At 51.4% G+C, this 22,125-nt stretch overlaps 10 protein-coding genes across 10 annotated transcripts; 4 read left to right on the top strand and 6 right to left on the bottom strand.

Annotated features, from left to right (window-relative positions):
* Positions 1-28: 28 nt before the first annotated feature.
* On the bottom strand, positions 29-1,608 carry BDR25DRAFT_250224 (uncharacterized protein). The gene is made up of 4 exons (XM_033686050.1): positions 1,096-1,608; positions 941-1,041; positions 531-889; positions 29-476 (listed from the first exon to the last, which is right to left on the bottom strand). The coding sequence occupies exons 1-4, from the start codon at positions 1,441-1,443 to the stop codon at positions 295-297; spliced, it is 990 nt and encodes a 329-aa protein (XP_033554721.1). The 5' UTR covers positions 1,444-1,608; the 3' UTR covers positions 29-294.
* Positions 1,609-1,862: 254 nt separating this feature from the next.
* BDR25DRAFT_348191 (uncharacterized protein) lies at positions 1,863-4,023 on the top strand (the record flags this gene model as incomplete). Its single annotated transcript, XM_033694377.1, has 3 exons — positions 1,863-1,895; positions 1,954-2,268; positions 2,299-4,023. The coding sequence occupies 3 exons, from the start codon at positions 1,863-1,865 to the stop codon at positions 4,021-4,023; spliced, it is 2,073 nt and encodes a 690-aa protein (XP_033554720.1).
* A 58-nt stretch (positions 4,024-4,081) lies between these two features.
* Positions 4,082-5,718, bottom strand: BDR25DRAFT_348190 (uncharacterized protein; the record flags this gene model as incomplete). The annotated part of the gene is made up of 11 exons (XM_033694376.1): positions 4,082-4,306; positions 4,347-4,382; positions 4,445-4,530; positions 4,572-4,729; positions 4,770-4,825; positions 4,865-4,955; positions 4,985-5,179; positions 5,253-5,395; positions 5,422-5,560; positions 5,600-5,653; positions 5,681-5,718. The coding sequence occupies 11 exons, from the start codon at positions 5,716-5,718 to the stop codon at positions 4,082-4,084; spliced, it is 1,221 nt and encodes a 406-aa protein (XP_033554719.1).
* A 1,287-nt stretch (positions 5,719-7,005) lies between these two features.
* Positions 7,006-8,100, top strand: BDR25DRAFT_308729 (stomatin family protein-like protein; the record flags this gene model as incomplete). The annotated part of the gene is made up of 2 exons (XM_033691028.1): positions 7,006-7,381; positions 7,439-8,100. The coding sequence occupies 2 exons, from the start codon at positions 7,006-7,008 to the stop codon at positions 8,098-8,100; spliced, it is 1,038 nt and encodes a 345-aa protein (XP_033554718.1).
* A 1,240-nt stretch (positions 8,101-9,340) lies between these two features.
* Positions 9,341-10,551, bottom strand: BDR25DRAFT_321045 (mitochondrial carrier protein-like protein; the record flags this gene model as incomplete). Its single annotated transcript, XM_033691942.1, has 4 exons — positions 9,341-9,572; positions 9,625-10,040; positions 10,137-10,460; positions 10,513-10,551. 4 exons carry the CDS (start codon positions 10,549-10,551, stop codon positions 9,341-9,343), a joined length of 1,011 nt encoding a protein of 336 aa, XP_033554717.1.
* On the bottom strand, positions 10,502-11,219 carry BDR25DRAFT_4966 (uncharacterized protein). The gene has a single exon (XM_033698658.1). The coding sequence runs from the start codon at positions 11,077-11,079 to the stop codon at positions 10,606-10,608; it is 474 nt and encodes a 157-aa protein (XP_033554716.1). The 5' UTR covers positions 11,080-11,219; the 3' UTR covers positions 10,502-10,605.
* An 822-nt stretch (positions 11,220-12,041) lies between these two features.
* On the top strand, positions 12,042-13,517 carry BDR25DRAFT_250210 (FtsJ-domain-containing protein). Its single transcript, XM_033686049.1, has 6 exons — positions 12,042-12,388; positions 12,438-12,488; positions 12,538-12,564; positions 12,616-13,137; positions 13,196-13,357; positions 13,407-13,517. Exons 1-6 carry the CDS (start codon positions 12,134-12,136, stop codon positions 13,479-13,481), a joined length of 1,092 nt encoding a protein of 363 aa, XP_033554715.1. The 5' UTR covers positions 12,042-12,133; the 3' UTR covers positions 13,482-13,517.
* A 780-nt stretch (positions 13,518-14,297) lies between these two features.
* BDR25DRAFT_250209 (uncharacterized protein) lies at positions 14,298-16,175 on the top strand. The gene is made up of 3 exons (XM_033686048.1): positions 14,298-14,673; positions 14,770-15,292; positions 15,345-16,175. The coding sequence occupies exons 1-3, from the start codon at positions 14,367-14,369 to the stop codon at positions 15,784-15,786; spliced, it is 1,272 nt and encodes a 423-aa protein (XP_033554714.1). The 5' UTR covers positions 14,298-14,366; the 3' UTR covers positions 15,787-16,175.
* Positions 16,176-16,673: 498 nt separating this feature from the next.
* BDR25DRAFT_321042 (uncharacterized protein) lies at positions 16,674-19,270 on the bottom strand (the record flags this gene model as incomplete). The annotated part of the gene is made up of 2 exons (XM_033691941.1): positions 16,674-17,392; positions 17,446-19,270. The coding sequence occupies 2 exons, from the start codon at positions 19,268-19,270 to the stop codon at positions 16,674-16,676; spliced, it is 2,544 nt and encodes an 847-aa protein (XP_033554713.1).
* A 161-nt stretch (positions 19,271-19,431) lies between these two features.
* BDR25DRAFT_390305 (uncharacterized protein) lies at positions 19,432-21,601 on the bottom strand (the record flags this gene model as incomplete). The annotated part of the gene is made up of 14 exons (XM_033698090.1): positions 19,432-19,488; positions 19,524-19,585; positions 19,640-19,769; positions 19,815-19,995; positions 20,052-20,113; positions 20,161-20,323; positions 20,353-20,423; positions 20,472-20,555; positions 20,623-20,743; positions 20,814-21,002; positions 21,037-21,124; positions 21,191-21,281; positions 21,306-21,513; positions 21,589-21,601. Coding segments are annotated over 14 exons (1,518 nt in total), but the record flags the coding sequence as incomplete, so codon positions are not given.
* Between the last annotated feature and the right edge of the window lie 524 nt (positions 21,602-22,125).

The raw sequence follows: 22,125 nt of genomic DNA, 5'->3' as shown, positions 1-22,125 counted from the left end.
ATGCATATGCTGCCTTACTATAATCCTTCGTCTTAAAATTGGGTTATGGGAGGAGTAATAGCTGTAAACAGTTTGGTGTTAAGTTTAAGCAAATGCTTTTAATTCGCTAGTTCCTCCCCAACGCCTGATATAAGGCACATGGAAAAGCCCATATGCGCAACAGTTTTATAATACATCTGATCACGTTCATCTTGCCCTGTACCCCTCTTGTCCAAATAATGCATCAGTTAGTAGCATTCGGACGGCCTGTTTGTCACCTTTGAAAAGATTCTTGATTCACGGAGTGTTGAGTTTCTAGAAGGGAGGCAGCCAGAATGTGTATCCTCCGTTCTTCATCCGGAAGACGCTCAAGAGGAAGCTGTACATGCAGAGCACAACACCACTCCACAAGAAGACAGCAAATTGTTGGGCCCTAGGGTCCGCAATGCGGGGTACCTTCAAGGCAAGAGAGATTGTGGCGAAAGAAAGAACTCCATCTAGAAGTGGGTATATCAGTATAGCCAATGCACTACTCAATAGGAACAACTTACATATCGCGGCAACAATCTGCGACTCCAAGCCAAACTGATTGCTGAACCCGCCAGCAAAGTAGCTAATACCGCCCTTACCATCACCAGATACATAAGGGACTTTTCTGATATGGTTGAACATGTGTCCGCTGGTGAAGAGAAGAACGGCGATTAGGCTGAAGGCGGCCCAGAGGTTGCGGTTTTGTAGGATAGGAACAAGGTAAGGAGCCGCGACCGCGAAAAGGGTAATCACACCAAGAATGGCGGTGGTCACAGAAACAATCTTGATGTAGTTGATAGGTCGCTGCACTACAGGTTTCGGAACATCGGCGGGGAGCTGTCGGGAGACCCATTTGTGAATCTGCTCGGCGGATTGCGGACTATGGAGAATTAGACTGTATAGATGAATAGTTGTACGACTGGACACTTACCCGCCCGTGAATTCGAACTTGGCTGGCTGAGAGTCAAGCTTCGCATTCGGTCCAACGGTGGGATGGAAGAAGAGGAGGATTGGGGCAGTCTGGAGCATCAACTACACATGCAGATTAGCAATCACGTTTCATTATAAAGGAAGGGATTGTTATACAGCTTGGAAAGTGTTCTTGCCATCCACGAAATCCAGTGTTCCATATAGTAATCGACTCTCCGCATTCTTGTCACCCTTCAACCAGCTCTTGCCCAATAGTTCCCATTCTGGCTGAAACTCTCGGCACAGAGTGCAACCAAATCTCGTCTCCAGCGCCGTCAGCAGGACTGCAACAGAGTAGTCTCTTGGTGCTTTGGTCAATTGAGCATACGCTTGGTCGTCCAGCTTCAGCGGACCCGAGGACAGCGATTTGGCACGGTAGTCGTTGAATCGGTCGCCGAAGGGCTTCTTGGCTGCCAGAGCAGTGAAAGGAATGACCGAAGCCGTGAGGATCTGTAGCCACCGCATTGTAGGTTGAGGAGTGAAAGACGAAGAAAACCAAAGCTCACGGTTGTGCTTGATGCTTGAACACTGAGGTCTCCGTGGCCTTTTGGGCGTACGTAATCCACCTGCCAAGATTTTTTGACAGGGGTCTAAAGTAGATCAGGGCTATCTACTTTCGATGAATTTTACTGTGGCGAACTGCTCTGTTTGTTTATATTCTATTTCACCTCATCTTTCACCGTCTACATAAGCAGACCCTTCATTACTACCACGTGATAGCGATTATATAAGAAAAAGACGACGTCTTGGCACAGAACGTCTTGCCAAGCCGAGTGTTTGTTTATCGACGCGTCGACCGCACCCCTCTAAAGTTCTGAACCTGTCCTACGCCTTACGCTCATCTGCATCATTCAAAGAACAGAATTATAAAAATGTTTTCAAACATGGAGTTAGATGATATTCCTGAAATAGAAGACGTAAGTATAGACTTCGACTGCAAGAGCGGTAACTATCATCTAACGTTTCATCGTTCAGTTGCAGCATTCACTTCGCACTGCAGGCCTTGAGCTTAGTCTTGAACGAAGCAAGCACTCAGTCCAAGTAGTCGCCAAGGACGAAGAGATTCGGAAGCTGCGACTCAGCCAATTGCTCCTACGTGATCAGATCGACGATCTTCATGAACAGTTGGAGGAAGAACAAGCGCGCTCGGATGGGCTGGAAGTGGAATTGGATGATGCTCTAATGCAATTGGATCAACTCAAGGCGGATGCCGAGTTATCACAAAACCAGATTCGCACACAGACCCGGGAGGTCGCAAATCTAAAGGTACGGAGGGCAATCACCAACTCGGTCGCACTTTCTCACTAACACACGTGGCAGGCCGAACTTAAAGCTATGGAGAATGTCACTTCCGACTCGAACAAGATCCTTTCCGAGAAACTCGCCTTGACCCGCGAGATGTCATCCTTACGGCCCGAGGTGGAGCATCTACGAGCCCAAGTCGAGTCCAACCAAGGATTGCTCGCCGAGAAACTATCACTACAGCGCCAGCTGACCACCTTACAAGTTGAAGTCGAGAACGAGAAGCGTGCATCCGCCCGCGCCATGGCCAAGCAAGGAAAGAAGTCCCAACAGGACGAAGAACTCCAGAACGAAGTGGACGAGCTTCGAAAAGAGCTGGCCAAGGAGAAGAAGGATCGGCTAAAGCTGGATGCTGCTCTTACGAAGGCAGAGAAGGCCACAGAGAAGGCCCAGGCCGAACTCGAAGACCAACAGCAGGCAACGGAGCGCGCCCAGGCGAAGCTAGACAGAGCGAACAAGAAATATGCCAGTAAAGATAGCGAGCGAGATGAGCAACGCAACGCCGAACTTGAGGAACTTCGTGAACAGCTCGAACAGGAGAAGCGCGCACGCCAAAGAGCAGAGAAGGCCTCTAAGAAAGGAAGCGATCGTGATGCAGAGCTGGAGGAGCTTCGACAGGAATTGGAGCAGGAGAAGCGCGAGCGCCAGAAAGCCGAAAAGACTAGCAAGAAAAGTAGCCCGCCCAATGATCCGCAAGCGGACGCCCTCCGGAAAGACTTGGAAGAGCAAAAGCGTGAAAACAGAATGGCGGAGAAGGAATATCAGAGGACACTGGCCGAAATACAAGGTCGCAACAACGTACTGGACGACAAGCTGAGTCAATTCAGAGACAAGCTCCGAGCCACCAAGGATAAACTCAAGGAGAAAGAAACCGAGCTTCTGAAAGCGCAGAGTGCGCTACCCGTGAGAGCGACGACCGATGTGGCCTGTAAGGCAGCGAAGAATGCTCGAAAACGCATGGCGGCCTCAGTCGAACCGGAGGCTACGAATCTTGGCACACCAGGAGACGGTTTCCCTGCAAAGAAGGCCAAGCGTGCCGCCTCTGTTGCGATTGGTGACCAGTCGACCTTTTCGCTCACACCCTTCCTCAACCGTACGGCCAATGTAGCCCCAGCCAGCCCAATCACTGAAGAGCCGGAAGAAGAGGAGCAGGTTCCCGAGTCAGAAGCTACGCCTACCGCACCCCCCAAAAAGACCATCAAGAAGGTTTCTCAGCGAAAGCCCAAACCACTCGCACCATCCGCATCCAACAAAGCAAATGCCAAACCCCCCCCTCGCAAGAAGACCGCTATTCCCACCCTTGAGAAAGTGACTGAAGAAGCATCTGAACTTTCCGAGGACAAGGAATCGTCCGAGAACGCTCTAGTCATCATCCCGCTCAAGGATGCAGACGATGGAGCAACAAAGGAGAAAACTCTCGTTCCCAAGATCAAGCCTCGCAAATCTCTAATGTCCTTCGCTAACTTTATGGAGGAGCCCGCGGCCGAAAAGAAGAAGAAGCGCAAGCTGGGAGGTAGCAGCAACTCTGGCCTGGGAAAGACGTTATTTGACGATGATGAGGATGTGAGGCCGGTTAAGCCCACGGCCGGCAAAAGCATCTTTGCAGCCCGAGCCTTGGGGAAGAGTGTCCTTGGTAAAGGACCCTCGCGTCCCATCAGCGGTGGGTATAATATGATGAGTGAGGAGAATTTCACATTCTCTCCGTTGAAGAAGGATAGGCGCAATGCTTCCATCTTAAAGTAGTCGAAATGTCTGTTAGTATGGTCAGCATTTTAACAGAGAAACATCTGCGACGTACCCGTTATTCTGGCTGGTTTGTTGGCGTAAAGGGCAATTGGTTGGGTCTTGATCTTGCATCTTTGGGGGGGTTTAATGGGTTCATGTCAAGTTTCGGTCTGGTTAGATTGTGCTGGCTAAGAATGTGATCTTGGATTTCAAGTGCTTGACGCAGCGCTTCAGCGGCCGTGACGTCGGTATTGAACAATGATCCTGTATGTGTGTATGAAGGACTTGTCTCTTCTCTCCGCTATAATCTGCTCCCGTGCTAAGGTTTATAGAAAGCGTACCCTTTGTTGTACGTTGGTAGCCTCTCGTATGATTTTCTTGTGAATTAGAGGGAGGTTCATTAGAACATAGGGTATCAGGTTAGCTCTTAAGGATGCACCGGCGTGACTTGACTAGCCGAGATGCTAACAGCCAGTTTTGGTTCAGCCCACAAGTGATGTTTGGAGGTAGATTGACGGACGAAGGCTACGACGAAGAGGAGGCTGGAAGCTAGAAGCATGTGAAACATCGAATGAGGACAATACTCGGCGTACCCGATGTCGAAAAGGCAACTTCGCTGTGCTGACGGTCAGGGGGCTGGCTGCCTAGCCTGCGGTATTTTGTTGAAGCCCCATTTTCATCAGTATCGAACAGGGTACGAGTCGAGGGCAAAGAAATTCTTCGGCTATCTGATTGCCCTTGGTTGTTTCAAGAACAGACAGGACTTTTCTTGAAGCCGCTCTCTAGGATTGGCAATTTTCGTGGATTTGACACCGAGCCTCTAGGCGGGGGGGATCAAGGTATTGACAAAAGGGCTCACAGTGTTCAAGTGTGCCTTGCAAATTTCCCACCTGTAACAACACATCGCGAGCTGCAGCGGCGGGTGGAGGGGAGTCTCGTTTCTCAGGCTCCTCATACATTCACCGCGGATAGATGAGACTGGGCGTTAAGTCGCAGAAATATTGCATTGAGCCATAATGGAGTGATGGGTTGTGTCTGTGTTGTATGAATATGTCGACTTGTTGGGTAGAATTTTGTGCTCAGTTCCGGCACGGAGGGATCAACTAAGGGCAGCTCTTTCCAAGAGTTGGTAGGTCCTTGAGTACTTGAAAGAGTATTTCTTCTGAGGATATCCCTTGCTTTGTTGGTTAAGAGAGATTGACAGTGTTTGATTTAGTTACTTAGCCCTGCGTGAGTAAGTTAATCACTTGATCTTGCCTCCTGCAGTCCAGGAACACTGCCGAAGGACTCCAAATTCCAGATGAGAGCAATCGGGATGCCCTGATGAGGTTGAGGGCACTACATAATAGATGTGTCTGCCTCGCAGTTCTCCCGCTGGAGGAACGAAGATCTGGGATTGGGCCAAGAAGGAGGCACATCTAAAGAACTGGAACTGGCAACTTGAGCTTTGAGACAGGATGGGTCACGGAGGGAAGCTGGAAGGATTACCTTCTGGAACCTACTACAGAAAGCACAGCCTATGAGAGATTGGCAGGGGGACACTGCACAGTGCTGCCTCAAATTGGTCAATTGAACCGTGATATCTGTCTCTCACGGAAAGCATAGAGTGCTGTCATTGGCAGTGATAAGCGCGTTTAATGTGGTGCTTCTGAGGAACGAACATGTCGCACGATACAAACGGCGTTGGTGCTGAGTTCTGAATTCTGGGCACATGGTCTCTCTGCCTTAGGGCAATGTATCGAGGCGAGATTTACTAAGGGGGCGGTGCACCTGCTCCGGTGGAATAGATGGATGGATTCAGGAGATGAGGCCCCTGTCCGTTGCAAATCACTCACCGGTCCTAATACGCTGAATGCGATCCGGAAGATTTCATACGTCGAAATAAACGCCTATCCAATGACGCATTGTTCAGTCAGAAAAAGAGCAGATATTGGAGGAGAAACCGATGATAGCGAAATAGCAGTGAATTATCCAGAGTACAGGACAGACAGAGGAATGAGCAAAAAGATATGCATCCTTACCACAGTTCTCGCCCATCATGAAGAGCAGCCTGCGCCATGGTTGAATTTAAGACCTTCGGCCTGAGGTGCCTGAAGGGTGACATTTCCGTTGTTACCAGCCTCATCCTCCTGCGCTTGAATCTCAACCACATATGCACTCGCCACAGGACAGGCTCAGCCGTTTAGCTCATCCTTCGTGTGGCTCAGGACCTAACTCGATGCGCCTAGCAGCTTCGGTAACGATCCGAATATCAGAGTTGACGTAGGATGAGAGTGATCGATGCGTGCGATACGGAGAACAAAATCTGCCTTGGGGTGCACACTCAATGCACCATTGAAAGCTTGTGATCGTCAGCGATGTGGGCTAACAGTACGGCCTGTGTTCACATCTGCGGCCGTCTTTGCCGCCATGGCGTCTTGAGGTGTCTTGAGGGTGCCTTGTGGTCGTCGACCTTTGGTTGACTGCCGATCCACGTGGCGTGAGGGTCGATTCTCTTTAACCATGCCTGCATCACGAGTTTCAACGTGCATCCTCAGGGTACCGGGACGATTTGCTCCCGTTCGCGACGTGGCCCATCTCCTCGATTCTGAAGCTGTTAATATCTGCGCAATTCCTGTGCTACCGTCGCTGCTCCTCCGGAATCTGCTGAAATGAGGGGGAATAATCGCTCATTCCATGGATACTTCGCCTTGTGCTGTGATCTGTTGACTTCCTCTAAGCACAGCCCCCTTCACGAAGGGATAAGCTTCCAAGCCCTGGCGCTGATGGCCCACTAGCCTTGCAAGGACCTGGAGCTTCCCCGCCCGCTCGTAACGGATTTGCATTTAAGTTCACCATCACCACCTCGTCCTAAACAAACATCGTCTCATCTTGCACCACTCGCAGATTCCCCAGACATATCCTTCCCGCGAGTTTGGGATAAAATCTGTCAAGCTGTCGTCTACACGAGCATTTCTTGCTGATTCTTCTACCATCGACACTTCGACCACCCACACCAACATGAGCGACCACGGAAAAGCTCCAGTCAACGGTGCGAGCAGCCGCATCCCTGACGACCCAATCATTAAGGTCCAGCCGCCCCGTCGTGAGGACCTCCAGCCCTCATACTCGCGCATCATCAAGCCCGACGAGAACGATGACGAACAGCATGGCTGGTATGGTTCCATGATCAATACTCTGGGTTCCTGCATTGGCACTCTTGGAGCTATTCCTTGTTGCATTGTGTGCCCGAACCCCTACAAGCCCGTCAATCAGGGCAATGTTGGCCTGGTCACCAAATTCGGACGTTTCTCGCGCGCAGTGGATCCTGGACTTGTCAAGGTCAATCCTCTGTCTGAGAGCCTAATTCAGGTCGATGTCAAGATCCAGATCGTCGGTATGTATCCCCACAACGCTGCTGATGGTAATGACTAGGAACTGATTGTTGCTGCAGAGGTACCCAAGCAAGTCTGCATGACCAAGGACAATGTTTCTCTGCATCTCACCTCCGTCATTTACTACCGCATCGTCTCACCCCACCGAGCCGCCTTCGGTATTAGCAACATCCGCCAGGCACTCATCGAACGCACACAAACCACCCTTCGTCATGTTATTGGTGCGCGTGTCCTCCAAGACGTGATCGAGCGCCGTGAGGAAATCGCCCAATCCATCCGAGAGATCATCGAAGATATCGCCCTGGGCTGGGGTGTCGAGGTCGAGTCCATGCTCATCAAAGATATCATCTTCAGCCAGGAGCTCCAAGACTCCCTCTCCATGGCAGCGCAGTCTAAGCGGACTGGTGAGGCCAAAGTCATCGCGGCCCGCGCCGAGGTCGAGAGCGCCAAGTTGATGCGCCAGGCCGCCGACATCTTGTCTTCTGCTCCTGCCATGCAGATCCGCTATCTCGAAGCTATGCAGTCCATGGCGAAGTCAGCCAACTCCAAGGTCATCTTCTTACCCGCCCAGAACCAGACTGTGCAATCTCAGCTCGCCGCCGCTGAAGCCCATGGCGAGGGACCCAGCAAGTATGGTGCACAGAGCGCCGAGCATGAGTATGGTCATGGAAACCAGGGGTTCCAGAGCGCTATCAATGCGCACGTCATTGAGAACATGTAAGGACATGTCGTGATCGCAACTGCGAACTCGATCGACCTAAAACAGGGGGGACGACAAGGTTTCCTTTTATTTCATCTGTATTTGTATCTCTTCTTTGAATTAAAATGGATATGATGGTAGGTGGTGGACTATTCGTTTCCGAAGAGCAGAAAAGGGAATGGGTGTCGAAGTGTTTAGTGTTTTCTATGTCTTTCAGACTTTCATGATACCCAAACGGCGTCAAATTATCTGGTCACTCGCTTCTAACATACACCAACTCATGATAATGTAATGAAAGGTCCAATCTATAATGATATTATTTAAGAGGTACATTCAAGGCTATGTCTTTTATTTCTTGGGGGAAGAGTGCTTGAAAGCACCATCACCTTCAAACTAAGAAATCAAAACGAAGGCTTCGGTGTTCGGTTAGGAGATCTTTCAGTGGGTGGGTTGACGTAGCATTTGCGGCTTAGATTCTACGCGATGAAGATTCCAAATCTTCGTTGTACTAGTGCTAGCCGTTGCTCAGACGGAATAATTCCATCATGGGATGCATTCAGACACGCGACCTCGCCTCGAGGACACGACGGGATACATTCACGTGGTCGTGATGACCTAACTAGTTGATCATCAAGTAAGCACATGAAATTCACAAACCGCCTAGTATTCTACCCTACCTACGCTCCAAGTCTACGTCACGTGCTCCAGTTTTTTCTGTGTATACATACATACTCGTCACCACTGAAAAGAACATCTCCGTGAAAACGCGCAAGAAGCGCAACACAATTCTATCCGAGCCAGTGCAGTCCTCCACGCAGTTTACCCTCTAAAATGTGTTTCTACAAATAAGATTCCCTCCTCCCATTTCCGACGTAACGTTTTCATTGATATTGAAAAAGCTCGTGTCGATGAAAGCAGTAAAACGCCGTCGCTTATTCATGTGTAAAGAAAAGGGGTACTCCCAAAGTTGATTTACCCTAGCCCTGATACCGGTCCTGATGCAAAATGTTGTGACATAGGAAAATGAATAAGGGATTGTACAGTTGGGAAACGGCGATGTGGCCTTGGTCCCAGAAACGACGACTGGCGAAGATTCTGATCTCATCCAGAACTGTCGTGTAATGCAAAAATGCCCCGCCGCAAAATATCCAGGTCGGCAAATGGTTGAGTTATCGTGCCCCGGATGGGTGGGTAGAGTGCTCATCATGACACGACGTGGTAGGGTGCGGGAGCCATAGGAAGGGCAATGAAGAGGCAAGGACTATAGGAAGCTGCTTCGGCGCTTACCCATGACAAAGTCTCTAGTAAATTCAAAGCTGAGCCAGCTGCTGGCCATGCTGGGTGCGACTTTTAGAAGGTTGGGGACGATGCCTTTGTACAAGCCCCTGAAGCCTTCAGTTTTGAGAATCATTCGGACCGCATCTCCAATACCCCTGTATTGATAACCCATCCCAGACATGGTGTTGATTTGAAACCTACGGCGTAGAACATCACTGGACCTAAGGTTAGCATTAAATGGGCAAATGAGGGCCTTGAGAGACATACAAAGGATAGGTGCAAGTCTGAGCAACAGCTCCAGAGACGGCCCCTGCCGCCAGTTTACCAACCGCACTCGGATCCTTTTCACCCTCGGGGGTGAAATGTGTCCGCATGATCTCGTAAACCATGAAGTTGAGACCAACATAGGGAGCTACTCCGGCAACAGTAGGAATGATTCCACGGTATAGCGCTAAAAGGCCACCTTCACTCTTGTACATGGAAACTAGGACCCCCCACATTCCTGGAAGCTTCTTGCTCGTCACATCTTTTTTTAGTCCCTCAAAGGATGCAGATTGGATGGATAACCGTGTTCGGACAATGTCTAATGGGTATGTGAAAGTAACGGAGGTGATCCCAGCAAGACCACCACATAGGAGCCGTTTATAGGCACTTAATTGCGCACCTGGTGTTTCCTCGAAGAACTGCGTTTCGCTTAGTGAGCGACCTTGAACCTCTCCACTCGACCTCGGTATTCAGAAAGCTTATCAAATAAAGAACATATCCAAAATGCAACTTACTCTCTTATAAAAGTTATACGCCCCAAACTGGACAGCAGAGTACGGTACTATACGTATGCAATTGGTGCCATTACCGGCCATGAAACCTCTCCAGCCCTCTTCTCGCCACATCTTCGCCAGTGCCTTGTGGACCGACATTTTGTATTCGTCCCGGCCAACGCTCTGAACCTGGAACAAAATCTTGAGGCGTTCTAGGGGAGACACGACGGTTCGGGAGACGGCTCCAGCCACACCACCAGCGATAAAAGAAGCAAGCACAGGTTGCGCAACGATTTCCTTGAAGCGTTCAAGGCCAGAGTCGCCGGGAGGAGTGAGAGTTGCGGGCTGGAGACTTGTTAATGGGTGTTTGCCGGTTCAAACGGACTTCTACACGTACGTTGCCGCTGTTCCCAGGGCCTGACTGGAGAGCAGTCATAGTGCCGATTTGTCGTGGTCGCTCCTCGGAGCTTTGCGATGTGCTCATCGTCAGTCACGGGTGGAAACGCCAAAGAGCGGCAGGAATACGCCGAATGCAACAGGCTGCGCGCTGCCTGAGCAATTCTACGCCTAGCGAAGGAATAGAGAAGTCGTGCAACGCGGTGAGAAGGTCATGGGTCGTCGTCGCGGAGTTGATGCGCAAAGGAAAGGGTGTCAGCGAGTGCCTTTGCCATCCAAGGAGCGAAGCGAGATGGCCCTGGAAGCGTGTATAGTTGTGGACGGGACTGCGGCGGGAATTGGCAGTGGCGGGCCTTTGAAGCTTGCGATGAAGAAGTTCGAGGTGCGACCCGGGAATGAGGAAAGCCTTGAGAGATTTTAGCGTGCCGTTTTCAGAGTGGCGGCCACTGCCTCTAATAAACCTTTCACTGCTTTCCCGGCCCACCTTCATTGCGGTACTTTGCCCCGGCCTGACAGGCGCTTTCTTGCGCGTGGCCGTCCCCGACTCAGGCCAGGGGTCGCGAGGCATTGCCTGGATTGCTAGCTACTCACGATTGTTTCACGCGGTACGAATCATCTTCTCGCTCTGCGCCCAGCCATCAAGCCAGCACTTCACCAATCTAGAGCCTCATCTTGTCGGCTGCACTCCATGTCGGACTCCCATTGTCACGGGGCCTCATTAAAGTCGTCGCCGTACAGTCATCCCCTCGGTTCTTCTAGATCAAGGTCTCGTGCTACGAGAGGCGTTCAAGCACGCTGCGGAAATGAACAGCCGCTCGGAAACGGTACCGTGATTCGATGATTCCAGCTACCAATGCCATCGACGGCCGTGACGGTCAACTTCTTTCAGTGGCATTGACATGGCTTCTATCGGAAGCGATCTCATCGGCAATGCAGCCACACAGTCACCCATTCGTTCTTTGGGGTTCTTCAACACGCACGTAAGGCCGCGCGGGGTGCATCGCCGGCCGGGAAGAAGCAAAGACATTAGACTGACCGAGGCCTAAGGCGATAATAAATCGGACTCTAGGAGTATCAGACTGTCGCTTGATCGGTTGATAGTAAGATAAACTCGGAACAGGCCGATGTGATTGCCTTACTTGCCGAGCCAGACGATAACGTTCACTCTGGTTTAGCTTGGGAAATGTTCCTCCTATGCATAGCAGAATGGCAAGTGTTGCGAAAGGCAAGACAAGAGCCTTAGGCCACAATTTTGCAAACAGCCTTGAAGATTTGTAGACGTGAAAGCTTGGAGACGACGTGATGAAAATGTAGTCACTTTAACAGCGTATAAACTTCCTGATGTGTGTTGAATGGTACTACTGTTTGCTCCTTCAAAAAGGCAATTTCATCGTTGGCGAAGACAGACCCAGACTTGACAACACGTGTTTTCATAGAACTGCGAACCAGAGCCAAGTGCCATGGGTAGTGAAAAAGAGAGGTCGAATTTATAACTTTGAAGCTGGACCACGGACAGCCTTAAACGCCACAGTTGGCGCCGTCGATCCACCGCCACAGCTCTTCAACCCCCCAAAAGTTCTAGCTATGATGTGCTTTGATGTCGAGCTCCTCACATCCGCTTCATGCTGTCACGTCGCGTCTTCCGGCGATTGACGGATAGTCTACTCCTAGGCTCTTTCTCTAAACCTGCAGCTGGTTTCTCTATTGTTTCGAAGTACTCTTCGTGCCGTTCACATTCTCGACCGACTGCTTCTCCAATAAGACATGCTTCTTCTTCATCTTCTACAAGGTGGAAGTCTCGCCAAGGGAAGGACTTCTTTGCTAAGGAAGCGAGAGTGCAAGGTCTGAAGAGCCGAGCTGCATTCAAGCTTCTTGAGGTAATCAATAGCTTTTCGAATTGTCCAGGACATTGCTGACATTCGTTAGATGAATGAAAAGTACAAGCTCTTCAAGCCCGGTCAGACAGTTGTGGATCTGGTGATACGTTCATATCCCGTCAAATTGGCCAGATGCTAATGGTATTTAGGGTTTCGCTCCCGGATCCTGGTCGCAGGTCCGCTCTTGCACCCACTCTGACGCCTTTACAGCTCCTAACATTGCCTAGGTTGCGGTTAATCGCACAGTCCCTGACGGTCGCGTCGTTGGCATTGATATAATCCCCACACAACCACCCAAAGGCGTATCCACGATACAGGGCAATTTCCTGTCCCCAGCGATACAAGCGGAGGTCAGAGCATATGTACAAGATCCAAATCTTGGACGTCCTCATAGACAGACTGCATTGCCGATCCAGGAAGAGGATGGGTCCAAGGGACTCACCGAGGCAGAATCAGAAGAGATAGAGCGAGGCTATATTGACATTGGGCGACGGGAACACTTGGAAGGAGTAGAGACGGAGTCAATTGGTCAGCTTGATGCGGAACGAGACCACCCAGACGGGCGGGATGGCAAGTTGTCTCGGAAGGAAAGGGATCGGCGCGATGGAAGGGTCGTTGATGTAGTGCTGAGTGACATGTCCGAACCCTGGGACCAGACAACTGGATTTCATAAAAGGAGTCTTAGTGACCCATATTTCAGGATGATGAATACAAGCGGGATCGCGTTTAAGGACCATGCTGGCAGCATGGTAAGTTCTTCTAGCCGCCATTCTTACCAAACTAGCAGTCGTTGCTAATCACCTGTAGGACCTCTGCATGGCCGCCCTAGAGTTCTCCTTTGACACCCTGCGCGTCGGTGGCCACTTTCTGTGTAAATTTTACCAAGGATCGGAAGACAAAGCGCTGGAGACGAAACTCAAGAGACTATTCTCGAAAGTGCATCGGGAAAAGCCAGACTCATCTAGAAGTGTACAGTTTCCATGTCGTACTTGCACTTGCATACACTGACGCAAATCAGGAGTCTAAAGAGGCCTACTTTGTAGCCCTGCGCCGGAAGGAGAATCAAACCCGAGAGGAAGTGTTTCGGGAGTGACTTGCGTATATTCTACTCCTTGTACATCATTAATGCAGGATTTATCAGGTTCCTCCACCTCTATTCTATCACTTAGTAAATCTAATCTCCTTCATTGGCACCTCTGTGTAGTATGAATGGTTTCATGAGCGGATCGTGGAAGGTGCCGCTGAAAGGCTTACTCAGTCCTGAACCAAGTTCACTGGATCCGCGTCCTTGCCGGACTCGCGTTCGCTTATGGTCCCGTGAGAATAGGTCCTGTGAGAATAGCCAACGGCGGAGTTACACCTCGAATGTTTCACTACCAAACAGGATGCAGTTGGGAGGACCTCCTTCGGCCCCAATCGTGTCGTTAAGGGGATGCCAACTACGGCGACATTTGATTGATGGGAGAGGGGGATTCATGACGATACGAAGGCGTCTTGATTAGGTGGACTGCAGCGTTCTCCTGCCAATCTAGATGCGCCTCGTTCGACCGATAGAGGCCAGTTTTACATATTCTCCGGAGCGGAGCCAAGCGCGACAGGGATCCTGATGGCGTCGAGTCGTCAGAAGGGTGAATGGCGATGATCGATGAGACATGGGCGCCCGCAGAGGCTGCCAAATGATATATCCGTGGATATCTGCGCTGTCCATGGTCCCTGCCGTGCGCTCAAATCGTCGTCCTGCTCCTCCTGTGCCGTTCCCCTTCACAAGCGGGCCAGAATGCGTGCGCGTGCAGTGAATGTCGTGCTGGGTGTCGCCGCCACCAGCGCGTTCGTGCCGAAGCGGTGGATGGGGGGCTTTCGAGTCCGGCCATGGCACCCAACCTTATCACATTATTCCTTTCCCTGATCATCCCATCCCATCTGCCACCCCAATCTAAATCGAGCTGTACGACGCACCCAATGATTCTGAGTGCGTCCGATGGATTACCAAACTTTCAATAGCCAACAGCATCACCTGCCGTCCTCCCTCGGCGGCCCCTTCTCCACCGCCCTTCCAGGCACGTCGGCGTCCGCCCACCTCGCCCAGCCCACACATTCCCCGCAACAACAACAGCTGTACGCAGACCCACACGGCCGGTTCCAGCAGTCCGCTGCATCGCCTTTTCCCTTCGCCAATGGCCAGCAAGGTGGCTTCGCGGCCATGGGTGGCGGAAGCATCACGACCAGCGGTGGCGCCGTGACGCAGCCTGGAGGCCTGTCGCAGAACCAGCTTCACCAAGCACGAGGTAAGCCAACAACGACCGAGTCGCTTCCCCCTCCCCCTCCGAGCACCCAAAACTGCCCAAGAGAGCCCCCTGGAGTGCTGACGAGTAATAACGCAGCAGTGGCCCTTCAGCAGCAGAACTTCCAGCACCACGCGCAGCAGCAGCCCATCCACTCGCCGAACCCCTACTCAACCGCACCTTTCTCCCAGGGCCTCTCGTCGCCCGCCCTCTCCGCTGCCCAGAAGTTTGCTCAGCACCAGCAGCAGTCGCAGTCGCCCTCGAGCGCCGGCAACCACGTCTCACCCTATGCTACTCCTCAACAGCAGCACTCGCCCAGCCTCGCCGGACCCAACCACCATTCTCCGATGGCCACCGCTACGCCGACAAGCCAGCCCCAGATGTCGCAGCCGATGCAGACCCACACGCCCGTGAGGGCCGTCCCGCAGTCGCCGGTATCCCCTGTCGCGCAGGCCCGGGAGAAGGAGCGCATGACGACGCTGCTGGAGATTAACAACCTTTTGATCAAAGAGGTAGTCGACCTGCAGAGCCAGGGCAAGGCGGGGCACATTGGGCAACAACCCCCAACCCAGGACGGAAAGCCAGACGGAGACAAGCAGCAGCCCTCGAAGGAGTACGTCGAGTAAGTCCTCGACCCAGCCATCTCGTCTTACATATGCTAATAGCAAGTCTAGGTGCATGCGCCGGCTCCAGTCTAACCTCGCCTTCCTCGCACAGAACGCCGAGAAGAACCACAAACCCAACCAGCCCATACAGCCCGGGCCCGCCATCATGGCCGTGCCGTCATCACCTCCCCAACTTGTTGAGTTGTACATCAAACTACAGGGCCTCTATCCGAGATGGAAAGGACAGACCCAGCAGATGAAAGTTTCCCCGGGACCACAACGGCTAAACTCCATGGGACAGCAGCAAGCTAACACTACCATGCAACCCCCCAACAGCGCCGGATTACAGAACAATATGCAGAGCAACATGCAATCACCCCACAGCGCCGGACTACCACAAAACATGCAGCAGATGCAGCAGAACATGAATAACAATATAAACATGGCCCAGAATAATATTCAACAGCGGCAGCAGCAATCATCGACGCCACCACAAGCACCTCACATGTAACGCGCTTTGCAACAATCAACCACTGTATTTTTATATACCCATTTGGATCACGACACAGAGCCAGCAAACGAATGATTTTGCCCAAGGCTCAAACAACGAAACAAACCAGGTGCTTAGGGTTTTCCAAAAACAAAACGGGTGGGGTTGTGGGGGGTTTAGTCTGGATTTTTAGTTTTGGGAGACACCATATCACTTTTCGGGGATGGTACGGCCTATCACGTGTTTTGGGTCTTTTTCAATGGGACCGCGAAGTCTTGCTTGGGCATTTTCTTGATCATTCCGGGACGGACTATTAAATTTTTGGGCATATTTGAGTAAAGTCTACCTGCGCTAGATACCTTCAAGAAGTGTAGTTTGTAAAGTTATGAAGAAATGATAATGCAAGAGGGTTTTTTATGGACTGGGGATCTCCATTTTTGGCATTACGTGATATTGTAACTTCACTACGGGTGCCCAAGACTTAGAGACAACACGGCCTTATGCTTAGTTCTGGGGCTCTAGTCGTCACGTCAAGCGCGAAAAGCGCTCCCATTGAATGTCGTGGGGGAAGGAGTCAAATTTGGATTCTCATCTATACAGAACAAAAGTCTAATTCTCCTTAAGATGGGTAAAATTTGCATAACAATCGTGAAGGTATCTATCTTCATCGCTCGTTCATAGTCTCATAAAAAGTCCATACCATCTACCAGAAACAGAGAATAGAAAAGTGCTTGAATTCTGTAGGAAGGAGGGAAAGTAGGATTATGTAGCGGAGGAGACGTGTATAAGGAAAGAAAAGTTCGGACTGGCAAATCCAAATCCCCCAGAAATCCGAAGACATGAAACAAAACAACCAGCCACCAAAGAAAGAAAAAAAAGATAAAAAGCCAAGGCCATCGAAAGAAAAGCTACTTAAAAAGCCCGTTAAGAACGCTTTCCAACTTGTCGGCTAGAGGATCGTCCGCTCTGCGCCGCCCATACTGGTCAAACCGTGGTGGAAGATCGATAGTTTCGCCACTCCCGACCGAGTCTGGAGAGTCGTCACGATGTCGACTGTCAGTGTCATCTGCAGTGCGATGTCTACCCCTTCTATGATCCTCTGTATCATCTCGAGAAGAGTGACATGGTCGCTCAGGAGATTGTTCTTTTAGATTGAGGTCGAATTGAACAGACTTTGATGTTGTTGGCTGGGGTTGGGCTTGGACGGGGGATGGGGGAACTAGAGAGGAAGTTTTTAAACTATCTGTACGCGATGTAGAATCAGCAACGTGAGCAATATGGGCAGGCGAAAGCCTAGACCCACCACGATTGAAGTGCTCGGGGTCTGATGGAGCACTCACATTATCATCCGGGCGCCGGTATCTAGGGTCGTGAGCATAAGGATTGCCAGGTTCCGGGTTCATTGGGGGTGGTGGGTAACTGGTGGGGGCATCTCGAGCGTGTTGGGGTGAGGGATAATCGGCTGGGTTATACTGGTTGTAAGGAGCTTGGGGGTACTGAGCCTCTACGGGTTGGGTTGGGGGAGGGGGAAAGTAATTTGTCTCGGGGAAATATCGTGGATCTGAACTTGCAGCAGTAGTTGGGGGAGGGCTGTAGCTTCCAGTGGAATAGGCTGAATCTTCTTGTCCTAAGGGGATCTAAGCAACAATTTCGTTTGCTGTGGTTGGGATATCAACTTACTTTGTCGTTCCTTTTCAGCCTTCTTCCGATCTCGCCTCTTCGCAGCTTCGTGAGCGGCCAATCCAGCTACACCAGCAACGGCAGCTGTCTCCGCCACCTTCCGAGTGCGACTCTTGCTTCGGCTGCGACTTGAATGACGTCGGCGTTTACCTCCCGAGGAGGAACTTGACGAGCTCCGACGTCTATTGTACCTATGATCGGCTGGGTCTTCGTAATCTCGACTGAGCGACCGCCGATGATGGCTGCTCGCAACCGCATCGGTATAAATAGGATCACCACCGTACTCTACAAGGGCTGTGTCACTTGCTGTGCTACGCCGCCGGGTGCCGGAGGGTACCGACCTGGATCTTGATCTTGACCTTGACCTTGACCTTGATACTTCCCTCGCTTCCTTCTTAGCCTTGTGCTTCTCGTACAATCCAGTGACGGCGGCCCCGGCAACACCCGCGGCAGCAATTGGCACGCCCTGCCGAATACGGCTACGGCTACGTTCGCCCTTGCGACTGCGCGACTTGCTTCGGTGGCGTTCGACGAGGCCAGCTACTGCAGCACTGGCAAGACCAACTTGTGCGGCTCGACGATTTCGGTGTTCTGGATCCATGTGTCTGCTTTCAGACCTGACCCTTTCGGTCTCAGTGATGGCCGTGACAGAGGATCTCCTCCTCCTTGACCTGCTTCGGCGGTCTTCAATGATAGTTGTATTATTGTTGTTCCTTCGTCCCGCAGCGTAGGCTAGAGCTCCGAGGCCAGCAACAGCAGCAAGAGTCCCGATTTTCTTGGTCCTAGAGGATGATCGACTTCGGTGATGCCTACGCCCTCGTCGTTCCCTGGAACTAGACCTTGAGCGAGACTTGAGGCGGCTGATCGCTTCAGCGCCCACGGCCCCTAACGCACCGTAACCGACTGCTTGTCGCAGGTGATGACCAGGATCATCACCTTGCCTCTTTCTATGGTGCCTAACAAGTTCAGCTGCAGCTACTCCACCAAGAACACCTTCCGCGAGATGGCGGCGGTGATGAGGGCTTGAGTCACGTTCACGACCCCAAGTATCCTTCTCCTTGCGGACGAAGACAACATCGTCATCGCTGTAGTATCCGCGATCGTCATGGTAGCGGTCACGGCCATATTCCCGTTCATCATAATATGTTTCCTCACGACGACTTCCGCGGTCGACTTCCTTGACTTTACGCTCGTAGTAGTAGTCTTCCTCCCTACGAGGCTCGCGGCGGGAAACCTGTCGTTCTTCTGCGACTTCCGAGCGCTCTATAATTTCGTACTGTGGCTCTTCCCGGCGCAGGATGATCTGTTGCCGCGCAGGTGCTTCTTGAACGATGATGGGCTGCGGGGCCTCCTGTCGAATGATGATAGGCTGCGGCTGCTCAGGGCGGAAAAACTCCGTAGACTTGGAATACCTCTCCAGCTCATAGGGGGCTTCCCTCACGGGCTCGCGTTCAATTTCCCGTTCGATGCGATACTCCCGTACAGCTGGAGGGGACGGGGAGCGTTCTATCTCACGCTCGATGCGGTACTCGCGGATTTCCCGGCGCGGAGGAGAGGGGGAACGTTCTACCTCCCGCTCGATGAAGCGATACTCTCGCACTTCTCGCGGGGACGAGTCGTCGATAATATACTCGCGGGTTTCGCGAGTTTCGCGACGCTCTGGCTCACGGTGGACGACGTGCATTTCGGTTTCATACGTGTCCTCCTCTAAACTTCGATCTGGAATTTTGTATCGCTTTACTGTGGTGAAGCTGCGACCTCCACCGCGGGATGAGGTCGTCTCCCAGTCCCGCTCCCGCTCGCGCTCCCTGAAAACGGTGGACATGGCGGACGACTTGGGGAGTGCGACGAGGTGTGAATGTCGCGGGGTTGGGCTGAGTGGGGTGGAAGGAGAAGAGAGAAGGTGGTGGTGCAGTCAGGCGAGGGTCGTTTGCTCGACTAGCCAATGGCTAAGTGAGTGTTTCGAGGGGCTATATGGGTTGTGACAGGTCAGAGGGGCGCGGTAGATCGCACTGGTTGCCGATGGCACACTCGATTACTGGACTGCGGGGTTGTGTCGATCAACACGCTGCAACGACGGCTTTGGGCTTCGTACTAGAGGGCGAGAAACGGCGGATAGATGGGAGAAAATAGAGATGCACTCGAGCAGGAGACAGCGGCGCTGTTAAGAGTCGGGTAAGATCAGGCGCAAGACAGCAGGCGCGAGGCTGGCCAGGTGGTTCCCAGTTTCGAGGTAGAGTTTCAAATCGTGTGATGTCATACACAGCGCAGGGACATATGCGCACCACACACACTCAAACAAACTGACAGAGACAGGACTTCCACTGCGTGGAGGCTGTCCGCCAGGGCTCTAAATATCTCGGAGACACTGTTGAGGCCACGGCGCAAACACTGCCCGACTCACCACGACACCGTTTCCTGTCGCCGTAGTGTCTGTGCCGCATCCGCCTTGCGACGATGAGATTTCTGTCTGGACCGTACGCCGCAGTGCAACATGCAGGAAGCGTCCTAGATCATTATCCGTTTCACCTCCTCTTTGTGCCCGTATAGCTCACCAGACGAAGCAGAGCACTTGTGTTAGGGCTCTTCTGCATAGCCACGCAGACGGTGAAGACCCCCAAGTGCGAGGCAACGAGCACTGGCCCAGTGGCTGACAAGACTCATGCTGCTGAGCAGCAAGAGTCAATCACTCTGCTGCCTGTGGGCATCTCTGACCAACAGAAACCATCGCAGGTTTCGAAGAACACCCTACTCTCCTTATGCATCTGACATTGCCTCCATGGGGTTCGATCGGTGAACACCACGAGGACAGTCACAAGATCGTTGGAGCCCACCCTTCCAGGGTGCACCATGCCCCCGAGCTGCACAGCAGGCTCGTCTATCTCATCGTCAGCGTTTTTTCCCCACAGATAGTCCCAGCTGGGCAACTTTGCTCTCTTCCATGTCTCGCCCAACGACCTAGATGCCTCTTGCTAGTACTGGGGAGGTGGAGTGCAACACCGGTCCCTCATCAACCACCTGCATACCGGCAGCAAATCACAGCAGTAGCCTTGACAAACATCATATTTTCTTCAACTTTCCATGGTGTTCCCCGGCTCGGGCCTTGCGATCTTTATCTCGCCATGTCACATCACTAGCCACTAACTGAAGGCTACGTCCTAGGAAATTCTATGAGACGGAGGAACATCGATGCCACAAAGAAGCAAACAATTCAACCAATATTGAACGCAAACTGGGTGATGGCAAGCAACTAGCCAAAAGAGAAGGATATAGTGCTTTGCAAAAATTATCAAAGGAACTTGGAGGATATCGATGGTTTAATAAGGTGCCTAGTACTCCGTCGGGCAGCTTGGGTTCCGGTCAAGCACGGTCCAGGTAAGCTTCCGCCTTGATCTTGAAATCCTGGGGTTCCGTTTTCACCGGATACACAGGGACAAGGTAAGGCTCGAGGCTAGCTGGACGGAAGTCACCCACACCATGTGGTGTATACCTATTTGCACCACATGCCACAGCATATCCTCTGACGCGAAATGGTGGTATTTTTCTCAACGAGGAGCCTGTGAGAGAGTGGATCAAAATGAAATGCTTCACCATGACCGAGAACTGGTGGCCGATTGGCTTGATTGTGGCGAGAGTTGTTGGCTAGCCCCAAGTATGAGAACCTGTTCGTATGGAACACCTGTGGGCAGTTTTCGAGGATAAGGTACTATTTATTTTGAGCGTAGAGAAGATTTAAGTGTATGACAAGAGGCTTCCAGAAGACATTGAAGATTTGGATGCTAAGCAAAAACAGGTTCACGAGAAGTGTGGTCATAAATATACTCGTTTCAGAAGTGCTTTTGAAAGATTAACTCTCGAACCGTTCTGGTGCAGCCCAGCCGTGAGACGCGAATGGCACAACCGAAGCGAAATTTGCTTTCTCATGCACTTTTCCGGTCCTGAAGCCAACCACAGTATCAAGGGCTCTATCAGGCAAGTGGGCAAGTGGGCAAATTTTGACTTGTTCTCTCGTTCCCCCACAAGGCCTCACAATTAGTCTGTATCGATAGGAAACGGCTACAGTCAACTCTCGATGGCGCGATGCGCGATTAAACGATATTTCGATATAGCAATACATTTCTTAAACCTGAATTAATTTCCCACTAAAATATTCCATTTCGCGATACCTACTATATTGCAAGCTTTTAGCTAGATTATCATTATATTAAGAGATAAAATGCTACATGTGGCAATTACCAACAAGCAGCAACAGGCTCTGCGTTAATAGTATCAACGTCAGGGTCCTAGCCAGAGGCAGCTTAATGCGATTAAGTAGTTTAAGCAAGAGTACAACTATTGCATCTATTAGTTAACAGTATCAGAGTCCCTCTTAAAGCAATATAGCTACCTTAACAGTAGCTCTGCCACCACCCGCACACGTCAACAACAGGCACAGTGGCCTATCCTTAAAGCTGTCCTCTTTAACTAGCAGCAGCACCTTAAGAGCTCCAGCAGCAACGTCCCTAGCAATATCCTTATTAAGAAAGCAAAGGCTATCTAGCCGCAGATACCTAATTACGCTAACCTCCCTATACTAGAGTTTAGCTTAGGCTAGCTTACTAACTTTAAGCAACAGCATAATATTAAGCTTCATTAACACTAGGGCAAGGCTGCGTCAGTGCCAGCTAGGGCTAAAAAGAA

Source organism: Lindgomyces ingoldianus (genome assembly GCF_010093535.1).
Source record: "Lindgomyces ingoldianus strain ATCC 200398 unplaced genomic scaffold BDR25scaffold_1, whole genome shotgun sequence".
NCBI classification, from domain to species: Eukaryota; Fungi; Ascomycota; class Dothideomycetes; order Pleosporales; family Lindgomycetaceae; genus Lindgomyces; species Lindgomyces ingoldianus.
Note: the sequence above shows the minus strand (reverse complement) of the source record. Positions and strands in the feature narration are given on the sequence as shown.